Source organism: Solanum tuberosum, unplaced genomic scaffold, assembly GCF_000226075.1.
Source record: "Solanum tuberosum cultivar DM 1-3 516 R44 unplaced genomic scaffold, SolTub_3.0 scf00178, whole genome shotgun sequence".
Taxonomy (NCBI): Eukaryota; Viridiplantae; Streptophyta; class Magnoliopsida; order Solanales; family Solanaceae; genus Solanum; species Solanum tuberosum.
The window spans coordinates 2,228-23,926 of NW_006239102.1; the positions used below are offsets into that span (position 1 = coordinate 2,228).

Consider the following 21,699-nt stretch of genomic DNA (forward strand, 5'->3'; position numbering starts at 1 on the left):
TTGTGTTAGACAAAGACCTCCAATATGAGGAGGAACCGATTGCAATTCTTGATCGTGATGTTCGAAAGCTGAGGACCAAGGATATTAAGTCTGTGAAAGTTCAATAGAAGCATCGTCCAGTTGAAGAAGCTACTTAGGAAATCGAGAAGGACATGCGAGACAAGTATTCCCAGTTGTTCGTCGATTCAGGTACAACTCCATTCTTTCTTTAGCCTATTATTCCTAAGTTCGTCACTCGGGGACGAGTGATGGGTAAATTGGTATCTATTGTAACGATCGATTTCCGTCGTTATAGAAAAGCCAAAGAAAATTTTTTTGGGCTGGAAAACTTTTTCATAGTAACTTGGAATTTCCCAACCTAGTCCAGATTTGGACGAAATCGGAGTCAGTAAGGTCTAGGGAAATCTCGTAACAATTGCGTGGTTTAATTTTGATTTTGATCAAATGAGTAGATAACTAAGACGTTAAGGAACCCATACGACTTTACAAAATTGAATTTGGTGAGTAGAACTTTTGAAACTGATCTTGGCGTGAACACGTAGTTTCTGAGTGTCGTTGGTCGAAGGTGTGTTGTGAAATGGGGGTCTTGGAATTATTAAATTTGCTCACTGGTTCCGTGCAAGCCGCTAATGCGGGATTTTCCCGCCAGGGCAAGGCCGCTGTAGCGGGGTGAGTACCGTTGTGGACGGACAGACGCGACTTAAGTTAGAAATAAACCCCAAAAATATTTTATTCTACACTTCTCGAATTTGAGAGCTAGGAGATGACCCAGGTGTTTTCTTGATCGTTTTTCATCATTCTTGAGGCTAAAGGTAAGGTTTTAACTCCCCAAATCCATTTTTCGATCCGTATAACGTAATCTAATGGGTAATTATCGATGGGGGAGGGTTTTGATCTGGAAATTATGGTGGAAAAACCCTAACCTGGGTATGAGGATCATGGGTTTCATCTAGGGTTGATAGAATTATTGGTAATTCAAGTAATTAGCTATTGTTTATTGATTCTCGTGTTATATTAATTATTTGTAGACCAAGAACAAGTGGAACAAATCCAAAAAGGGAAGAATCAAGTTTCTTAGAGGATTCAAGCTTGTTTCGAGGTAGGTGATGGTTGTAATTTCGTGATTGTGTGATATATGTTTGTTCTTGCTTCATTATAATACGTGTATATATGCGAATGTTGCACTATTGATCACACTACTTATAAATGAGGATAGATGAATGATGAGTGTCATGAATCATGACTTGATTGTATCATTGAGAATTTACTTGTGATTGTGATTATGGCTTGTTGAATGGATCGGGTGTTGCATTCCGACACACTAACTAGGATTGGTTGCCACATTCTGACATAAACATTGGAGCGGGTACCACGTACCGTTATGTTAACAGTTTGGGTTTGGGTTCCATGAGAGGACCATTGACTTGGTATAATTGTCTAATTGAGAACTGTGAAATTGTACGTTGTTCGCTAATGATGTTGATATTGTATATGTTCAGTGTATGCATGTTATTATTGTGTTGTATTGACTTATGTTTGCTGCACTTAGTGGGATAGCCGCGTGATCCTACCAGTACATTGTGGTTGTGTACTGATACTACACTTGCTCTTTCTTTGTTGAGTATAGGGCATCTTCAGGCGACTATTGACAGATCTCGTTTAGAAGATCAGTGATCATTTCGAATTCAATGGTGAGTCAGTTCTTCCGGGCTGCCATGAGTTCTCTTTCAGTTTATGTCCACCTTTCGGACTTAGACTAGTTCTTTAGATTTCTTATGTTTAGTATGGGATTGTACTCTTCTTTTTTAAACTTATGGTTAAACCTTAGATGTTTTGGTACATTGACTTTTAGGTTCTAGGTATTATTCCGCATTTGTTTGTTTTATTAGACTTTTGGAGTTTATGGGAACTCTAATTCTTTTCCTTAGCATTTAAACCTGCTTCTGTAACTTTAAATGTCTTAGTTTTGATTAAGTTGTGTAGCTCTTTGGTTAGCTAATTAGTATTAGTGGTTCTCCCACCGGAGGGTTAGTGTCGGTGCCACTCACGACGGTCTAAGTCATGACAGTATATTAATAAAATATATGTATATAATTTATCGATTCGGTTATTTCTTCGAATTTTTCGAATAAAATCATAATCAAACTAAATACTATCACTTTTCAAAAATCTAAAGCCAAACCAAACCAAACCAAACCCAAATAAGATCAGTTTATTTTATTGATTTGGTTCGATTTTTTGGTTTGGAACGGTTTTTATCCAAACCATGAACACCCCTTATTCTCTCCCTTGATTTTCTCATTTCTATTATTAAATAGTTGTATTCTTGGAAATCAAACAATTAAAAAAAATTCATAAATCAGATATATAACAAATTACAATATTGACATTGTTAATAAATATTGAAAGTGTGGCTAAGGGGTCCTATTATATATCAAAATTGACATTTTACAATTTTTTCATTGAATAATTATAGTTAAATTCTTATAAATATTAATTCGAAATCTAATAAATATAATAATTACTTTTTATTTTATAAATAAAATAAACAAAAAAAATTTACTAATATTTTTTTAAAAAAAATCATATAGATGATGTGAGGCCAAAAATATATTTTTTAATCATTATTTGCCTCACATTTATTATTTATATTTGTCCTTTTTGAGCATGAATTTTATGAATTGTGCTAAATAGTGTATTTTATTTGTAGGAATAAATTGGTGTAAAATAGAAGAAGTTTGAAACTAAAACGAATTAAAGATGAAAAATTGAAGAAGAAAATCAAGCATGTAACTTAATGGATTAAATTCAATATAATAATATATAAAATATAAAATATAAAGTTGCAAAATTCAATTGAAAAAAGAGGAATGCTTCCACGTGGCAGCAGTGGAAGACACCTTCAGATTGTTTGAAGCAACGGTTGAGGCGGTTACCGAATACGCGTAGAATTAGGAAATTCAATTCCGTTTGGTTTTGATTTTCTATTTTATTTTGGACTCAATTATTTTATTTAGAATTTTTTACATCTATAAATAGTTCATAGAAATAATTATTTGGAGAGATCAATCATAGGGCATCAAGTATAAAGTTATCAATACTTTTTAGGGTTCTTTTCTTCTTCTTTCTTTGCTTAGAGATTAGTGGCTAAAAGCCCTAAATCTGGGGCGGTAGCTACGGATTGAATGTTGATTATTTAAGGTTTATGAATTAATTCTTGATTGTCATTATAAGTTACTTTTATATTCTTGTTTTAGTATTTCTTGACTGACCATCTAGAATAAATCTATTGTCTAATCTTAAAATTGAGAGAGAAGAGGTTAGATAAATTAGAGAATATAGAGAACTCGATCGATCCATTTAGTTGAGGTGGTTTGTGTTCAGGAGTGACGCCCGAACGAACAACTTGTTTTGTTATGAAACAAGATGAAATATAAATGCTCGCCAGTTAGGCCTGTTTATCCCCGCTCAACGATGTAGTTAGACTGCTAACTGGAGTAGACGACTAGAGGTTTGATACCCGACTCGTACAATTAACCTTGTAAACTAGTAACTTGACAACTAAAATTAGTTCTAAGCCAAAAATATGATACATGAGATTCATTGCATGCTGCAGCCTTGGAATTTTCCAAATCACTGTAACTAATTTTATTATTTTATTCATGCATTCTTTCCTTTTGGCACTCTTAAATAAATATTTAGACTAATATAATTTAGTAAATAGTTAATTGACAAGTCCTTTGGGTTCGATAATCTGGTTCTTTTAAGAGCCACTATATTACTTGCGCGACCGCATACACTTGCGTGTGCAATTGGGAGCAACAAATTTTTTGCGCCGCTGACGGGGACTTTGAAATTAACTATTCTTCTAGGTTATACTTGTTCTTTTTATTTATTTATTTATTTATTTTGCTTGTTTTAGTTAGTTCTTTTTTCAACAATTATTATTTTTTCTTTCTTTGAATAATTTGGTACTCTTATTGATATGGATGATTGGGATAAATCGTGATTGGGTGATGAATGTCATTTATGTCATATATATGGTCGTCAATATATTCATTGGAATGGTTGCCCTAAATCTTATTCCCTTCCCCCGAACCCCTATTTCGATTCTTCTGTTATTTGTGATGTTGGTAGGGGCGATGAAGCGGAGAATGCAAAACAAGAGGCGCACAATGTGAATTCACTTATGAAATGTACGGACATGCTGGACAAAATTAATTTAACAATCACTGAACAAATATTTGAATGCAGGGAAGAGCACAAAAAATTCATGAAACTGCTGGATATACTTGACGCTATTCAATTAGAAATTACTGTTCTAGTTAAATTAGAAGAGATTGTCGTGGAGGATGACCAATTAGTGGAGCAAAACGAGGAATTCAAATCATTCCATTATACCTTATTCCTTAATATCGATGTTGAGAAATAGTACAAAAGTGAGAATGTTGTAAATAATGCTGCTTTGGAGTTGAGGCAACTTGAATCTCATTCAAAACAATTTTCTGTAAAATCTGAATTAATGAATGAGTGTATAGATGAGGAACAAGACTCCTACATTCTAAAGTTTTTTAGTCCACGTAAACAAAACGACATTCCTCACCTAAGGGCCAAGAAATGCAAGATGCGGCATATATTACTTGGTTAATTTATCTTTATAACACCTCCCCTTGAGAGGAGTAGAAAAATAGATGCAAAGTTAGGGGTAAAATTCATAAGTTCAAAGTGGAAAGAAAAGTGGTGAATTTATTTGTGTCGTGCCGCGACGTTAAATTAAGCGCTTATTGGGAGGCAACCCGATTTATAGTGTAACTTCTTATTTTATATTTTATTTTTTTTAGTGTCATTTTTCTGTGTGGTTTTTACAGGTTTTGGAGAAGTCTGAGTATCCGAAATTTGGAGCTAAGGATCACGTTTGAGCTTAAGTGTGGGGTGCGTACGACCCTTGCTGAAAATAAAGAGAACATACTACTAGTAAGGCCTAAAGGCCTCAGGGAGTTTTCTAACCCTTGTTTTAAATTTTATTTGATGCTTTGGGACATAGCATCTTTTTAAGTGTGGGGTGGAAGAATAAATTCCTACTTTTTATTGTTTTATTGAGTATTTTATTTTTTTAGGATGGGTTCATTGGCTTTTTTTTTTATTTTTTTCTGAGGATAGTCCCTTTGAACCGAGTATTTTTTATTTGCTTTAGGAATAATTTTTTTTTTGTTTTTTTTAGAGAAAAGAAAAGATCCTTTTGAGTGGTGTGATACTTGTTATTTAGGTCTAATTTTTGAGTAGTAATTTCTTGTGAATGCTTGATAAAAAAAATGCACACTCTTTGACACATAAGCTCATGGTTGTGACTTTGTATATAGCTTATTTTATTTTGTAGTTTGTTATGATCATGTCTCTCTTAGAAGTGGAATTGATCCATCTTGATTGATACTTGTGCCATGTGTGGTGAGAATTTGTTTATTCCATATTTTGTATCCTAGTCTAGAACTTGCCCTGCATGTTATTGAAGCGAAATAAAAAATGTTATTTTGTTTAGGAGATGATTATAGACTTTCTTTGATTTGTCTAGTAAATTTTAGGCTTTTCAGATATTTTATCACTAGTTAACCCTTTTGAGCCTGTAGCCTTTGGTTGGTAGCCATATTTTGTTGAATCCCTAGTTTTTGCACCTTGCTTCCTTGAGCATTATAGCATAGACTTATTCTAATTATCAATTCTGAGAAAAACGAATGGTTGAGTGAAAAAGTAATCAAAGATAGCTACAAAGTTCTTAAAAAACTCTCTTTGAAAGAATGTGATGTGAAAAAAAAAGAGATGAACCGAAGAAGTTACCTTGATGATGGCCCTGGTCCTTCCAAATCGTGCACCTTAACTTAGCATGTAAAATACGTAAGTTGAGGGTGGCTATTATGAAAGTTACTTCTAAAAAAAAGATTGAAACATTCTTGAGATGATGAGAATTACTTGTGAAATAATCACATGCAAAATATGTAAGTTGAGGGTGGCTATTATGAAGGAAAACTTTTTAAAAAAAAGTGACTGAAACATTCTTGAGATGATGAGAATTACTTGTGAAATAATTGTTGAAGAGAGTTGAAAATAAAGAGAAGAAAATAATGGGTGATGAATTCTAAAATTGCAAAGTGCTTAAGGAAGTGTAAGTCACTATTATATAGTTTTTCTGCCTTACCTCAAGCCTACATTACAACCCGTTAAAGTCCTATTTGATTCTATTCAAGCATATGCTTAATTAGTGGAAATGTACATAATGGACAAGCCTATGGTTCTTTGTGCATACATGTGAATTTTATTTTTGAGTGTGAGTTGTTCTTTGATGATAAGTCCTTAATTTATATTCAATCTTTTGAATTGAGTGTATGGACTATTTGTTCTTGTGAGGGCACGTGTTTCATGATGGATAAGTGATTTTATTAGCTTTCTTTGATAAGAGTAAGGGAGCAAAGTTTAAGTTTGATGAGTTCAACAACCTTTCTTGAGGTTAGGAGGTTAGAGTTTTTTGTTTATTTGGATGTCTTGCATAATGATTGAGAATTGTACTTGATGTTTTGAAATTGGTATATGGCTTAATTGTTTGTATTAACCAAAGTGATGACAAACCTATTTTGATTTATTTGAGATGAGCTTTAATGTTTACTTGAGGAAGAGCAAAAGTTTAAGTGTGGGTGTTGATGTGAGGCCAAAAATATATATTGTAATCATTATTTGCCTCATATTTATTATTTATATTTGTCCTTTTTGAGCATGAATTTTATGGATTGTCTAAATAGTGTATTTTATTTGTAGAAATAAATTGGTGTAAAGTTAAAAAAGTTTGAAGCTAAAACGAATTAAAGATGAAAAATTGAAGAAGGAAATCAAGCAAGAAGGTTAATGAATTAAATTCAATATAATAATATATAAAATATAAAATATAAAGTTGCAAAATTCAATTGAAAAAGAGGAATGCTTCCACGTGGCAGCAGTGGAAGACACCTTCAGATTGTTTGAAGCAGCAGTTGAGGCGGTTACCAAATACGCGTAGAATTAGGAAATTCAATTTCGTTTGGTTTTGGTTTTCTAGTTTATTTTGGACTCAATTATTTTATTTAGAATTTTCTACATCTATAAATAATCCATAAAAATAATTATTTGGGGAGATCAATCATAAGGCATCAAGTATAAAGTTGTCAATACTTTTTAGGGTTCTTTTCTGCTTCTTTCTTTTCTTAAAGATTAGTGGCTAAATGCCTTAGTTCTGGGACTGTAGCTACAGATGGAATGTTGATTATTTAAGGTTTATGAATTAATTCTTAGTTGTCATTATAAGTTACTTTTATATTCTTGTTTTAGTATTTCTTGACTGGCCATCTAGAGATAAATCTATTGTCTAATCTTAAAATCAAGAGAGGACGGGTTAGATATACCAAAGAATATAGAGAGCTAGATCGATCCATTTAGTTGAGGTGGTTTGTGTTCAAGAGTGACGCCCGGACGAACAACTTGCTTGGTTACGAAACAAGATGAAATATAAATGCTCGCCAGTTAGGCATGTTTATCTCCGCTCAACGATGTAGTTAGACAGCTAATTGGAGTAGGCGAGTAGAGGTTTGATACCCGACTCATACAATTAACCCTGTAAATCAGTAACTTGACAACTAAAATTAGTTCTAAGCCAATAATATGATACATGAGATTCATTGCATGCTGCTGTCCTGAAATTTTCTAAATCACTGTAAGTAATTTTATTATTTTATTCCTGCATTCTTTCCTTTTGGGACTCTTAAATAAATAATTAGACTAGTATAATTTAGTAAAGTTAATTGACAAGTTCTTTGAGTTCGATAATCTGATTCTTTTAAGAACCACTATATTACTTGCGTGTGCAATTGGGAGCAACAATAGACTATCAATTATATAGCTTAAATCTTTCTAAAAAAATTGTAGGCTTGTTAGAGAGATCTATAAATCCCTATTCGCACGGATTTACCTATATACACACTTTTTTTTCCTCAATAATTTCCATTATTCACTACCAGTTCTAAAATTTTCGAAAATCCCTGATTTTACTCTCAAACCCCCAAACGCTGGATACATAAATCCTAACTCCTAAAACTAACGTTTATCCCTTCCTTATTTCACTCCACATATCTCTCCCTATATTTAGTCACACAATCTTAGTAATTATTTTCTCATTCACGCTTGAAATTCAAAATCAGTCTCTTTCATGTAGGTTAAGAATATTTTTAGACAAAAAAATTAAAAAAGGATATGTTTGAGTCTTTTACCTATTTTAAAAGTACTCCAAAATTTATAATTAAATAAAATAAGTGAACTTCCAAATTTGACTACAACGTAAATTAGAAAAAAAGTTATAGTAGTACTTATTATTTGGTAATAATTAGTATAATATTTGTAAATTTTTCATAATTTGATTCTTTTACCTTCATGATACATGATTCCACAATGTATCATGCACTGATTTTTTAGATATGATACGTAAATTCAAATTTATACTAAATGTATCAATTACATAGCAACTATCACACTGTAATGTATCGATCTCAAATCTAACATCTTATGGATAACAATTACTTATTTAATGTATCTAGTATAAATACAATATTTATCAATTTAAACTAGATACATAAATAGTAATGTATCATGCACTAATTTTTTAGATATGTTACGTAAATTCGAATTTATACTAAATATATCAATTACATAGCAACTACCACACACTAATGTATCGATCTCAAATCTAACATCTTCTGGGCAATAATTATTTATTTAATATATCTAGTATAAATACAATACTTATCAATTTAACAAGATACATAAATAGTGAAATGCTAAGTAACAAAGATATTCATGATGTATCTTCTCAAATTTATCGACAATTTTGAATTGAAATTGAAAGGATCTTCAATAAACTAGGAGAAGAATTTTGAATCTCAAAATTTTCAATAATTTTGAATCAAAATTGAAAAGATCTTCGATGAACTGGGAGAAGAAAGAATCTTGAATCTCAAAACTTTTGATAATCTTGAATCAAAATTGAAAGGATATTCGATGAACTTGAAGATTCAAAAGGAAATCGTTTGTCCAACAACAATTCCATCACTTTTGTATCCTGTATAACTCACCTTGCTTACTCAAAATTTCGACAAAAGTTTTTGAATCAAATCTGAAAGGTTTCTTCATTGAACGGGGGGAGCAATTTGAAATTTTGAATTTCTTCATTCTATTAGGATTTGCCTCTGTATGATTGAGAGTAAGAAGAAACATAAGCATAATTTATGGAATTTAATTAATTTTCAGATTTTATTCCCATTTTAGCGCAATAAAAGGAATTTTCTTGTATTAGAATTAATGTATTCGGATGGTGACTTATATATCCGGAAGGTACAAATTTTAAGGGATTATTGTAATTAGAAAAAAAAGTAGGGATATGATGTAATTTACTCTTTACACTATGTGATTTATGTAAGTTATACTATTTATATCAATTCAATGTAATTTAATATATTAAGTGATTTGATAATGTGAAAATATTTATTAATTAATTATGATTAATTGACAATTATTTATGTTTATATATATATATTTATTTATTTATTGATTTATTATAAACAACCTAAAGAGTAAATTTTATCATTTATGTGTTTGGTATAGAGGAAAATGTTTTCTTAAAAAATAAGGGAATTATTTATTTATTTTTTAATATTTGATAGGTAAGTAAAAATTATTTCAAGAATATTTATATGTGAGATGGATTCTCTAAAAACTATTTTATTGATTGACCAAACATCTTAATTTTTTTTAAAATATGACTTTTTTCTCAAAATACGTGTTTTTGACTAGGTGTGTTTGGTATGAATAAAGATATTTTCTTAAACAATAAGTGAGTTAATTACTTATTTTTTTAATGTTGGGAAAAAGGCCTATACCCCTCAACTTTGCTATTTGGAGCTGATATGTCCCTCGTTAGGAAAGTAACTCATATATTCTCTTACCGTTATACAAACGACTCACATATACCCCTACCATTATAAAATGAGCTCCCATATGCCCTTCATTTAACTGAAGTGAAAAATTAGTTTTAAATTTATATTTTTGACTTTTAATTTTAAAAAAATTATCATGTAGGGGTATATATGATCCTTCTAGCAAAGTTCAAGGTATATTTTAATTTTTCCCATACATAAATTATTTTTTGACTTCTTTGATTTATCATTATTTGAGTTACTTATTCTTATTTTTTTTTTTATTCTTTAATGTAAAGAAAAAATTTAAAACTGTTTTTTTTGTGGCTAATTATAATTTAAAACTATCTTTTCGGCTATATTGTAATTTAGTTCTTGTATTTGAAAAAAAGCCCGGTCATCTATAATAAATTTTACAAGAATATTAATGAAACATAAATAAATTTGAATATTAAAATAATAAATTTAAATTAGTCATTCAAATAAAAAATAGTCAAAAAAATACGTATGAGGATGATTAAATATACTCCTATGAATTATATAGTTTTTTTTTAAAATAATTAAAAAATTAAATTAAAATTAATTTTTCACTTCCGTTAGAGGAAAATGTATATATAAGTCATTTGTATAATAGTAAGGGTATATATGAGTCACTTTCATAATGAGAGGTATACCAAGTCTAAATAATAAACTTAATATCACACCCTTTTCCCTTTAATGTTTGCAAGGTAAGTAAAATATATCTCAAGAACATTTATATGTTACCTAGCAAAACATTACAGAGATGAGATATGATTGGGAGTGAACATTCTAGGGGTGGGGAGTTGGGATGGTCAAGGGTAGCTGGGTGGGGGTGTTGGGTGGATGAGAAAGAGACAAGGGAAAAGAGCCTAATATACCCCTCAATTTTTCTATTTAAACCTGATATACCCCTCGTTATGAAAGTGACTCATAGATATCCTTATCGTTATACTAATAACTCACGTATACCCTTTTCCTCTAACGAAAATGAAAAAAAAAATTTAATTTAATTTTTTAATTATTATTTAAAAATAAAAATATAATAATATGAGGTATATTTGATCCTCCCCACACATATTATTTTTTTTGACTTTTTTGTTTTAACAACTAATTTAAATTTATTTTTTATGGTAAAATTTAATTATGTATCACTAATTTTCTTGTAAAATTTATTATAGATGTCCCATTTTTATTTTTTACAAATACAAAAACTAAATTTCAATATAGTTGCAAAAAAATTAATTTTAATTTTTTTAGACTAAAGAATGAAAGAAAATAAAGAATAAGAAACTAAAATAATTATAATCAAAGAAGTCAAAAATAAATTTATGTATGAAGAAGATTAAAATATACCATGAACTTTGTTAAAAGGATCATATATATCCACCCCTACGTAAATTTTTTAAAATTAAAAGTCAAAAAAATAAATTTAAAACTAAAATTTTCACTTCCTTTAGATGAAGGGTATATGTGAGTTTCTTTTGTAACGGTAGGTGTATATATAAGCCATTTGTATAACCATAAATGTATATAGAACAATTTTTATAATGAGCAGTATATCAACTTTAAATGACAAAGTTGAGGGGTATATTAGACCCTTTTTGTAAGAAATAATAAACTTTGTAATATCATTTATATAACTTATTTTGTTGATATTAGATGAAATGAGAAAAAAAAAACTTAAAATATCGGTTATGTAACTTGTTTTTTCTATCTTCTTTAAGGAAATTATTTTTCTCATTTTAAAAAAAGATTTATTTAATCAATCAAATTGAAAACATCTTTATTGCTATCAAACACCAAGAATGAGTGTCAATGCAGAAAACTAGAAGAAGAAAGAAGAGAAAAAACAAAATTAAGGAGTAACAACTTATATATTTATAGTAAAAGAAAAAGAAAATGAAAAGGCAGTTGTTTAATTACTTGTAGTAGTGGTGTGCTTCACTACCTTTTCTATCCATCAGCACTAGCACTCAACAGATAGTTTTGTTTGAGTTGAGAGAAAATGGCAACTGGGTTTTGTAGCAGCAACACCTGTCTTGTGTTGAATCGACGGAGTGACTCAATTTTCCGTCACTTTCCCTCTTCTTATCCTACTTCTGGGTCTACCCGAAAAAGGTCTTCAATCAGGTATCTGTCATGAATTTGTTTAGTGAGTAGCCATGGCGGTTCTGTACCTTTTACACCAATTGACTAACTCAATTTCATTCATTTTTCTACCACTTTTTATTCCTACGCTTTGCCTACTTATCATAATCTTTTTAACAAGTATTGAGGAAACGTGATTAGATAAGATATGATGCAACTTTAATGAGCTTAGGTAAGAGGGTATGATAGGTAGAATGTTAGTAGGTAGTTCAAAATTGTAATATTACTACCTATTCACAGGGTGAAGCTAATTGGTGGTTCCGACGAACCAATAGCTTTTTTGTATTTATATTAAAAAATCAAAAAAAATATATATGTATGTTAACTTGTGAATCCCAAAGAAAATTGATTGACGGTTCAGTGGTAAGGAAAAGGTTTGAATGAAAATGCTTTTCATGCTAGAGTTGTGGGTTCTAACCCGACTATCAACAAAAGTTTTATTCATGTTTTGTAATATTTTTCTCTTCTATACTATAATTTAGAATCGCCAAACTTCTAATTCTGGCTTCGCCTTTACCTATTCATGTATTTGGCTAGGTGGTGTATAGAGCATTGTGTTGCTCGTAGTATTAGTCTTTTCATGTAGTCTCGATTTGTTGTGTTTAGGTGATCGCACTGTGTTGTTGTTGTTACGGTTCCTTACATATATGCTCTCCATTGTTTTGCTATTAGTTGTCATGTTTCTCTGCATTAACGTTGTTTCTTTTAGTTACTGCATTGATTTGCTTGAGCCAAGGGTCTTTTAGAAATAGATCCATTGAGGTCGATTCAAATTGGACATACAGATTTTCATTTTATGAACCTGCGACCATTAGGTTAAAAGCCCAATGCTCTACCAACTGAGCTATACACCCAAAAATAGTTGTTGTTGTTACGGTTCCTTACATATATGCTCCCCATTGTTTTGCTATTAGTTGTCATGTTTCTCTGCATTAACGTTGTTTCTTTTAGTTACTGCATTGATTTGCTTGAGCCAAGGGTCTTTCAGAAATAGTCTGTCTACCTCATAGAAATAGTGGTAAGGTTTGTATATACTCTATCCTTCCTAGACCCCACTTTGTGGAATTTCACTGGGAACTTTGTGAGATTTCACTAGGTATGTTGTTGTTGTTGTATATTCAATGACTTTGTGGGATTTCACTGGGTATGTTGTTGTTGTTGTTGTATATTCAATGACTTTTTGAGATTTTACTAGGTATGTTGTTCTTGTTGTATATTCAATGACTTTGTGGGATTTCACAGGGTATGTTGTATATTCAATGACTTTGTGAGATTTCACTGGGTATGTTGTTGCTATTGTTGTATATTCAATGAATTTGTGAGATTTCACTGGGTATGTTGTTGTATATTCAATGACTTTGTGAGATTTCACTTGGTATGTTGTTGTTGTTGTTTTTGTATATTCAATGACTTTGTGAGATTTCACTAGGTATGTGTTGTTGTTGTTGTATATTCAATGACTTTGTGGGATTTCACTGGGTATGTTGTTGTTGCTGTTGTGTATTCAATGAATTCGTAAGACAGATATAGGGTTTGAACCAGAGCTGTTGGGTTCAATCGAACCTGTGACCAACACTCTAGCTCCTCCCCCTGCTTACCAGCATCATAAGCACATGTTCTACCTTTTTAGTCCTTCTGGAGTATAGTCATGTTGATTGAAATAAGATATCCTCTTTATCTTTTGTGGCACCTAATGAATATATTTGGCAATGTTTTTTGGCTGAAATTGAGGACTATGAAATGCAGATGTCAGTCCACAGGCACAGATGAACCAAAAACAAAGATGAGTTTATTTGATAATGCTAGCAACCTCCTCACTAATCTGTTGAGTGGGGGGAAAATTGGGTCAATGCCTATCGCAGAAGGGGCAGTGACTGACCTTTTCGACCGCCCACTTTTTTTCTCATTGTATGATTGGTCCCTAAAGGTAATAGCCTGAGTATGATACTCTCTCTTATCTCTGTATACCTTTGAACTACGTTGCTCGGACTCTTTAATTTCGATGTCAAACCTCTATCGGATTTTCTAAAAATAACTATTCTGGGAGAATCCGACACACACTCGTTGACATTTTTGAAGAGTCCGAGCAACATAGCCTTTGAGCAAGAGACACAATTTAGTTTTGTACTATTTTTAAAAAAATTCAGTTCTCAATGGTCAGAGGGCACACAATGTTGTTTTGGACGAAAAGTTGTCGAGTGTTGGTTGTTGCATAACTTTTATCAAAGCAAGAAAAAATCTGTATCATTTGGCAGAAAATGTGAGAAAATAGAGATTTGAAGTATCATGATGGAGAAGAGACTGATAATGTGGATTTATGATGTGTCTGCACCAACAGGATTACTTTGATAGTTACCAACTTTTTTAGAATGAATTGGTTATTCAGAACAAAGGTGCCAAACATGTATTGGTCTTTAGTTATATTAATAAAAACCAGCCAAGAATTTGCTAGGATATGTTGAGTATTATTCATATCAAAGCTGACTAATTTCTTAATATTTTTATAATGAGAAAATGGATGAACTTACTTGAAGGTTTTTCCCTAGAAAAGGTATCTAATGCAAATACTGTACGACTTTTCTCTTCATTTTTGTCCCCCTATTTTCTTGGTGAAATTTAATTTTCTTCCTTCTTTTGGTTGAGCTGACAGTATGGATCAGTCTATAAACTTGCTTTTGGACCAAAGGCATTTGTTGTTGTATCAGATCCCATTGTTGCTCGGCATATTCTTCGCGAGAATGCATTTTCTTATGACAAGGTATTGTACCCCTTTTGTTCTTTGTAATTCTCTTGTTCATTCTTTAGCATATCTAAGGTTGTCTGCTCTTGTATATTCTCATATCTTAACTTGCCTCTGATTGTCAGCTGTTGCTTTGCACATCATCTCTTATTCATTCTTTTTCTGATTTTGCTGCATAGAAGGGATGCAATTGACTCGTGTAGGGAGTTAATCATCTGAATTGGTTATTAGATTTGATTATATTTGCAAATCAATATTGCAAGAAGTGGAGTATCAGCGGAACCTCTAGACAACTAGTAATTTCTCCTTGGTTCTTCATTAAGTTAGTTACTTTGTTATATGATGCATCCAAAATAATTTTCCTTGTTCTTTGATGGAGAAATTTAATTTATGCAAGAACTCAAATTAACGTATGATACTTTAATCTTGATATTACACATTTACAGTTTTTTATTGCATATCTGTCAATCAATTTCAAACCATAATAATTCCAGGCCTTGTTCTTTCTTAAAAAAACAAAAGTTATTAAGAACTTGCTTATGGCCTTTCTTTTTCCTTTTTAATTGTTAGGTAGAAAAGGAAGTCTTGTTAATACTTACATTAGCTGATAGAAGTTAATTTTTATAGTGGCACAACAGCAAGAAACTCAGTCAACTTACTCTATTTTATGTTGTAATTCGGCTCTTCTTATTTCTAACCAGGGGGTCCTTGCTGAAATCTTGGAACCAATCATGGGAAAAGGGCTGATACCTGCTGACCTTGATACTTGGAAACAGAGGAGAAGAGGTAAGCATGTGTTGTATGGGATTGGCCTGGTTCTGCCCACTTTGTTCCCCATATAATCTGCTAAAGGTTGCCAATAATCCTGCAGCAGAAATTATTGACTGATATATCGGTTGATGTGGTCAACCTTGACCCTTACTAATTACTAAACTTATCCATGATGAAGGATACTGCTTTCCCATATCTTTTGATACCTGCTCTTTTCTGTCTTTTGAATGGTCAAATAGAATAGTGCTGCGTTAAATCGGTTATGCAACAGAAGTGCAATGCCTTCATGACTGGATAATTTGAATAATGTCTGACATCAAAGTTATCTGATAGCCTTTTTGTTATCAAGGGTAGCACCACTTGCTTTCAACTTTCCTCTAGGATACGAAGTTAGGCTGCATAAAGTTCCAGTGTTTCAGAAACATAGAGGTGTCGTCATGATACTCATCACTAGTCAAATGAGGTAGGAAAATGACTAATAGATGAGTATTCCAATAAAAGTTTTAGAGAGGAGGATGAAGCTACTAATAAATTATGAGATGATTGTGTTCTGCTTCAGTTCTATACAAACAAACAATTCTATTGATTGCATGGATGGTGGCATTCAGCCGACTTAGACTCCCCCTCCTGCCTCAACACAAAAACAAAACAAGAAAAATATAACATTAGGAACATAATTCAGGGAGACTCAAATTCCCTATCCTTTTTAGAAAATTATGTGTAGCCAAAGAGAAAAAGGATCAACTTGGTAATTGGTGCTTTTCTCTGTCTCCCAATATTTCAAGGTAAAGGAGTATTAAGACAAAACTAAGCTTTTGTGATCCCACACGACAGAGAAAGTTGAGGTGCCATTTGAGATCCTTATGCCTTTGTGTGGGTTATGAAGAGTCAGAATAACATTTATTATCCAGTGGCGGATGTAGCTTTAGAGATACAGGTTCAATTGAACCTGATATGTTTTAAACGGAACATATATATATATATATATATATATAAATAACAAAATCCATTGAAAGATTTTGAAGCCGTAATTTAAAAGTTAAACCCATCAGATTAAAATCCTTGATTTGCTTCTGTTCTATTAGTCATTTGTGCATTCTTTTTCCTTTGTACTTATATATTAGATGTATAGATACAAGCATGTGGATTCACGTGCGAACATTTGTACACTTCAAATAATTTGACTAGCTCTCCTGTGATTGACAGTTATTGCCCCTGGATTCCACTCATCATACCTAGAAGCTATGGCTAAAGTATTCACTGAATGTGCTGATAGAACAATGTTGAAATTTGATAAGCTTATTGAACAAGAAGAGTCAGGAGGAGGGAAGCTAATTGAGTTGGATCTCGAGACAGAATTCTCAAATTTAGCACTAGATATTATTGGGCTTGGTGTTTTCAATTATGACTTCGGTTCCATCACAAAAGAGTCTCCAGTTATTAAGGTCTGACTATGCAACTAAATTCCTTATTTTCAGGAAGATACTTCGGTTACTTTCTCAATATGCTGAAGCATTAAGTATATTATTAGCATGCCATGTTTTTCTCTAATCTTATAGTTCTGGAGTAAAGAATGCACATTTGCTTTTCTTACAGCTGACAAACAATTTCAACAATTTCGACACGGCAGATTCTCTTCTATCTTCTCTCATCTACTTCCTCCCAATCAAAAACTGATGCTTTCTTTTAATGAAATTTGCAGGCTGTGTATGGTACACTTTTTGAAGCTGAGCATCGTTCTACCTTCTACATCCCCTATTGGAATATCCCTCTGGCAAGATGGTTAGTTCCTCGGCAGCGGAAGTTCCAAAGTGATCTGAAGGTCATTAATGATTGCCTTGATGGACTTATACAAAATGCAAAAGAGACCAGGCAGGTGAGACTTGAGAGGATGGATAGTGCCTTTATCTGTTCTTGTTATTGCCCTATGGTTGATAGTTGGTTTGTTTCACTCTAGTTGACTACATGCGCCATAATGGCAAAAAAATTTGTTGTTACACTTATCTGATTGTACTTCTATAAGTTAGTATGGTTTGCTGTTTTCATGAGAAGCCAGGCTTGTTTGGTGATCTGTATTCTTTAGGATCTTACATATATCACAAGCCAATAATATTTGCATTGTTAAATAAATTCTCTAAGTAAATAATCAGGCATATCTTTGGGTGCATAGAAGCAGTGCTTCATCATGTTGTTGATGTTTTCCAAGTCTTCTAATTTTGTTTAGAGACTCGCATGCCCGTGAATGGATAAATGTGAGTGTTGGTGAATCTCTAGTTTTCAAGACCCTGATTAACCTTGAAAAACATCATATGTAGTATTGGAATGAAATGGACCTGAATAGAGCGTATGGACACAGAGGATTCATATAGTTGACCAACTAAGAGATACAAAATAAAGGACCTTTGCAGATGTTTATAAATACTATAAGAATTATAGTGCACCATAGCTTAATTCTTGTTACATTTTTTCGCAGGAAACAGATGTTGAGAAACTACAGCAAAGGGACTACTTAAATCTTAAGGTTTTTTGCTTATTTTTTCTCTTCTTCTATTTCTTTTTTGTTAGCTGGTATGCAAAGTGTATACAAACAATTTTACAGAGCATTGCAAAATTCAGACCAGTGAGTCTTGGTATTGTAACTTTTGAAGTTTGCAGGATGCAAGTCTTTTGCGGTTTTTAGTTGATATGAGGGGTGTTGATGTTGATGATCGTCAGGTAAAATATCGTGTTCCTTTTCTGTAAACTTTCTGTCATAAAGTGAGAGAAAATTGTCACAATCACCAAATTTTATGTGTGTTTTATTTACACAAGTAAGACTGGTTCCTCAATAACATAATGGAATGCACGAGGGTATTCATAGGATATTTTTTGTGGACCAAAATTCATGGAGTGTAAGTAGTTTATTGCACAATCTCAACCCTGTCACTAATTTCTTTGGACAGCTACGAGATGACTTGATGACGATGCTGATTGCTGGACATGAAACAACTGCTGCCGTTCTTACGTGGGCTGTTTTCCTCCTTGCACAAGTATGGGTCATTACAACCCAAAATAAATATCTTCTACACTGTTGCAAAAAGGAAATACATAAATAAGAACTTGTCACGTTAAAGGTTGTAATTGTTTGAGTTTAAAAAATTACAAGTTTGAATATGGAGTTTTCAAGTCCCTTTCCTATAATGTACTTGTCATTCCCTCATTTTCCACTTCACACCTCTTTTCTTCAGTTTTAATGGATCTCCTTAAGTTGATTTGTTTTACTCCAAATGAACATTGTGGCTAATCTCACTTTTATAAATTATCCTGAAGCATCCAGTCAAAATGAAGAAAGCGCAGTCAGAGATTGATGCAGTGCTTGGTCAGGGAAGGACGACCTTCGAGTCTCTTAAAAAATTAGAGTAAGTTATCGAGCTTATAGTACTGGTTATTTTACAAGGAGCAATCACTTCTTATGACATTTTCTCTCAAAATGTAAACCTCTGTACTTCCCCTCAGTGTGCCTATGCTCCTTTTTAACATAGTTTGATATGCTCACTCTTTCCGTAGTTTTAAGATGACCTATTTTCTTGAGTTGAAGTAGCGAAGACATCTATTGAAAGTGTTTTTGGTGTTTATCTTGAGATGTTAAAGTTACAAACAGTTTCTACTGGTGTTAAATGAGGCAATAGGATCATATGCAATTCGTTGAATAATGATGCTTTCGTAAATTTAGTAATTGCTTAAATAAGAATGTTACAATGGAAGATGCGCAATCTGAAAAGAATAAGGTAAGGAATGAACAATAACTGGCTAACAGTTAAAACAGTGATTATAGAGAGACTAAATGAAATTAAGATGGTTAAGACCAATGAGGAAGACATGTCCTTACAGTTGAAAAACGACAATCATTAACCTGGAAAGTAGAGGAGAGCAAGGCAAAATCACGTGAAATGAAGTAACTAGGAAAAATCATAGATTGGCAAACAATGGTTTGTTATACAGCTAAATTGAAAAGACAGACTGCTGCAGCCAGTCTTGGTCTCCTGGATATATTATTATTTAGTAATGAGATGAAGTTTTTAAGGGTTACCTATTATTAGTTACATAAAATTTGAGGATTTCTTTTGCATGATCTGTAGTGCTTCTTGATGCTATATCATACTTCCATTGTTTCAGATATTTGCGACTTATTGTTGTGGAGTCATTGCGCTTGTATCCACAACCTCCATTGCTTATTAGACGTTCCCTTACATCAGATATACTACCAGGTAAGATTCCTAACACTGCTTTGGTTATCTACTCCTAGTTTTGGGAACTTGACTCAATTAGTCTTGTACATATTTCCCTTTATGCTAATTGCTATGGGCATTTATATGCCCTCTAACACAGCTGTATCTGTGGGCTGTGGCTCTCTTTCCATTTGCAAACTCTGGCACATTTGTTCCACTCTTTTGATTTCTTCTTTATCAAGGGTCAAAACCCTGTGAAAAGAGTATAATCATTGTGTTTCCCCACCCTATCGTTATCAAGGTTGAGACTTTATTTTACTCCTCAGGGGGCTATAATGGCGACAAGAATGGATACGAAATTCCAGCTGGCACTGATGTTTTCCTATCTGTCAGTTTTCATTTCCTTACTTTTACTTTGTTAGTTTTCTCCAAAGTATTAAGTTCTTGTGCGACTGTGAGTAATGTCTTCTTGAGTCTTTACGAATTGAACCAGTGGTTGGTAATATCTTGATGAACTCTATTGACACTTAAGCACATCCAAGCAGGTATATAATCTTCATAGGTCACCATATTTCTGGGACAAACCTAATGAATTTGAACCCGAGAGGTTCCTAGTACAAAAGGAAAGTCAAGGCATTGAAGGCTGGGCAGGTTTTGATCCATCTAGAAGTCCTGGAGCATTATATCCAAATGAGGTGCCATTCTGTTAACTTTTTTAAAAACTAGATTCATTTCCAGAATCTATGTTTTTACCAATGCGTTTATCGTCTTTGTAATCAGATTATATCAGACTTTGCTTTCTTGCCTTTTGGTGGGGGACCAAGAAAATGTGTTGGTGACCAATTTGCACTTATGGAGTCAACAATAGCATTGGCAATGTTGTTGCAAAAGTTTGATGTGGAACTGAAAGGGTCTCCTGAGGATGTAGAACTCGTTACGGGGGCAACTATTCACACGAAAACTGGCTTGTGGTGTAAATTAAAGAAGAGATCAAATGTTTGAAGATCTTCAGCTTGTAGATAATATTCACAATTCTGGCAAGTGTATTACTCTTGGAAAATAATGACGATGTTCGTTCTCTGTGGAAGAGAATCCATAACAGCAGTGAAGGGATTCACCCAAGAGTTGTATTTTCTTGTATTATGTTTGTAGGAGGGAACAACTTGCATCAATATAGATGCCACCTGTTACTCGTATGCTTAAATCATGTAACTTTTGAATATAAAGAACGAAAATTTTGTGCCAAAGTCTTTTCATCCTTTTAATTAAAAGCAAATACTTGAAGAGAAGCGAACAGAATGGCATCATTTCTCAAGGTTAAGCAATTAGGCGTCGTTTGGTAGCTAGATAAGGAACAAGTTATTCATGTATTAATTTTCATATAACTGACTTGTGATCAGATAATATATGGATAGAATTTATATCGGGGTCTCGAAAAATAAGTAATTTCTGCCGGGCCTTGATCCCCTTTTAGGTTCATTAGGCTTCTTATTAGTTGGAACTTCTAGTTATCTTGGTAGAAATTTGCTATCTTTTTTCCCGCCTCAGCAAATCATTTTTTTTTAGGGAAAATGATCAACTTTCATTTAAAAGCTAGCTTTATCTTTCACTTTACTATCCTGCCATTTATACCTCCATCGTTATGAAACATAGCACCTTTTTACCTTCCAAACTAATGATTTCTCGGTATGCACCTCAAATCCCTAATTTCAACCCAAATTATCCATTTAAAATCAACATAGGTCGACATTGATGGTGGAATTGTAATAGCCATTTCAAGCTTCAATTGCCATATCTAAGCAATTTTCCATAACATAAATTTTTTGCA

At 32.6% G+C, this 21,699-nt stretch overlaps 1 protein-coding gene across 2 annotated transcripts; it reads left to right on the forward strand.

The window, feature by feature from the left end:
- Nucleotides 1-11,811: 11,811 nt before the first annotated feature.
- On the forward strand, nucleotides 11,812-21,118 carry LOC102594136 (cytochrome P450 97B2, chloroplastic). Of its 2 annotated transcripts, none has more exons than XM_006354353.2 (14): nucleotides 11,812-12,134; nucleotides 13,899-14,079; nucleotides 14,803-14,910; nucleotides 15,594-15,678; nucleotides 16,870-17,108; nucleotides 17,366-17,539; nucleotides 18,137-18,184; nucleotides 18,319-18,378; nucleotides 18,606-18,692; nucleotides 18,973-19,061; nucleotides 19,819-19,910; nucleotides 20,198-20,259; nucleotides 20,417-20,566; nucleotides 20,652-21,118. In XM_006354353.2, the coding sequence occupies exons 1-14, from the start codon at nucleotides 12,010-12,012 to the stop codon at nucleotides 20,871-20,873; spliced, it is 1,722 nt and encodes a 573-aa protein (XP_006354415.1). In that variant the 5' UTR covers nucleotides 11,812-12,009; the 3' UTR covers nucleotides 20,874-21,118. The 2 variants fall into 2 exon arrangements, with proteins under 2 accessions (XP_006354415.1, XP_015167336.1); XM_015311850.1 differs by lacking the exon at nucleotides 11,812-12,134 and adding an exon at nucleotides 12,157-12,324.
- Nucleotides 21,119-21,699: the final 581 nt, after the last annotated feature.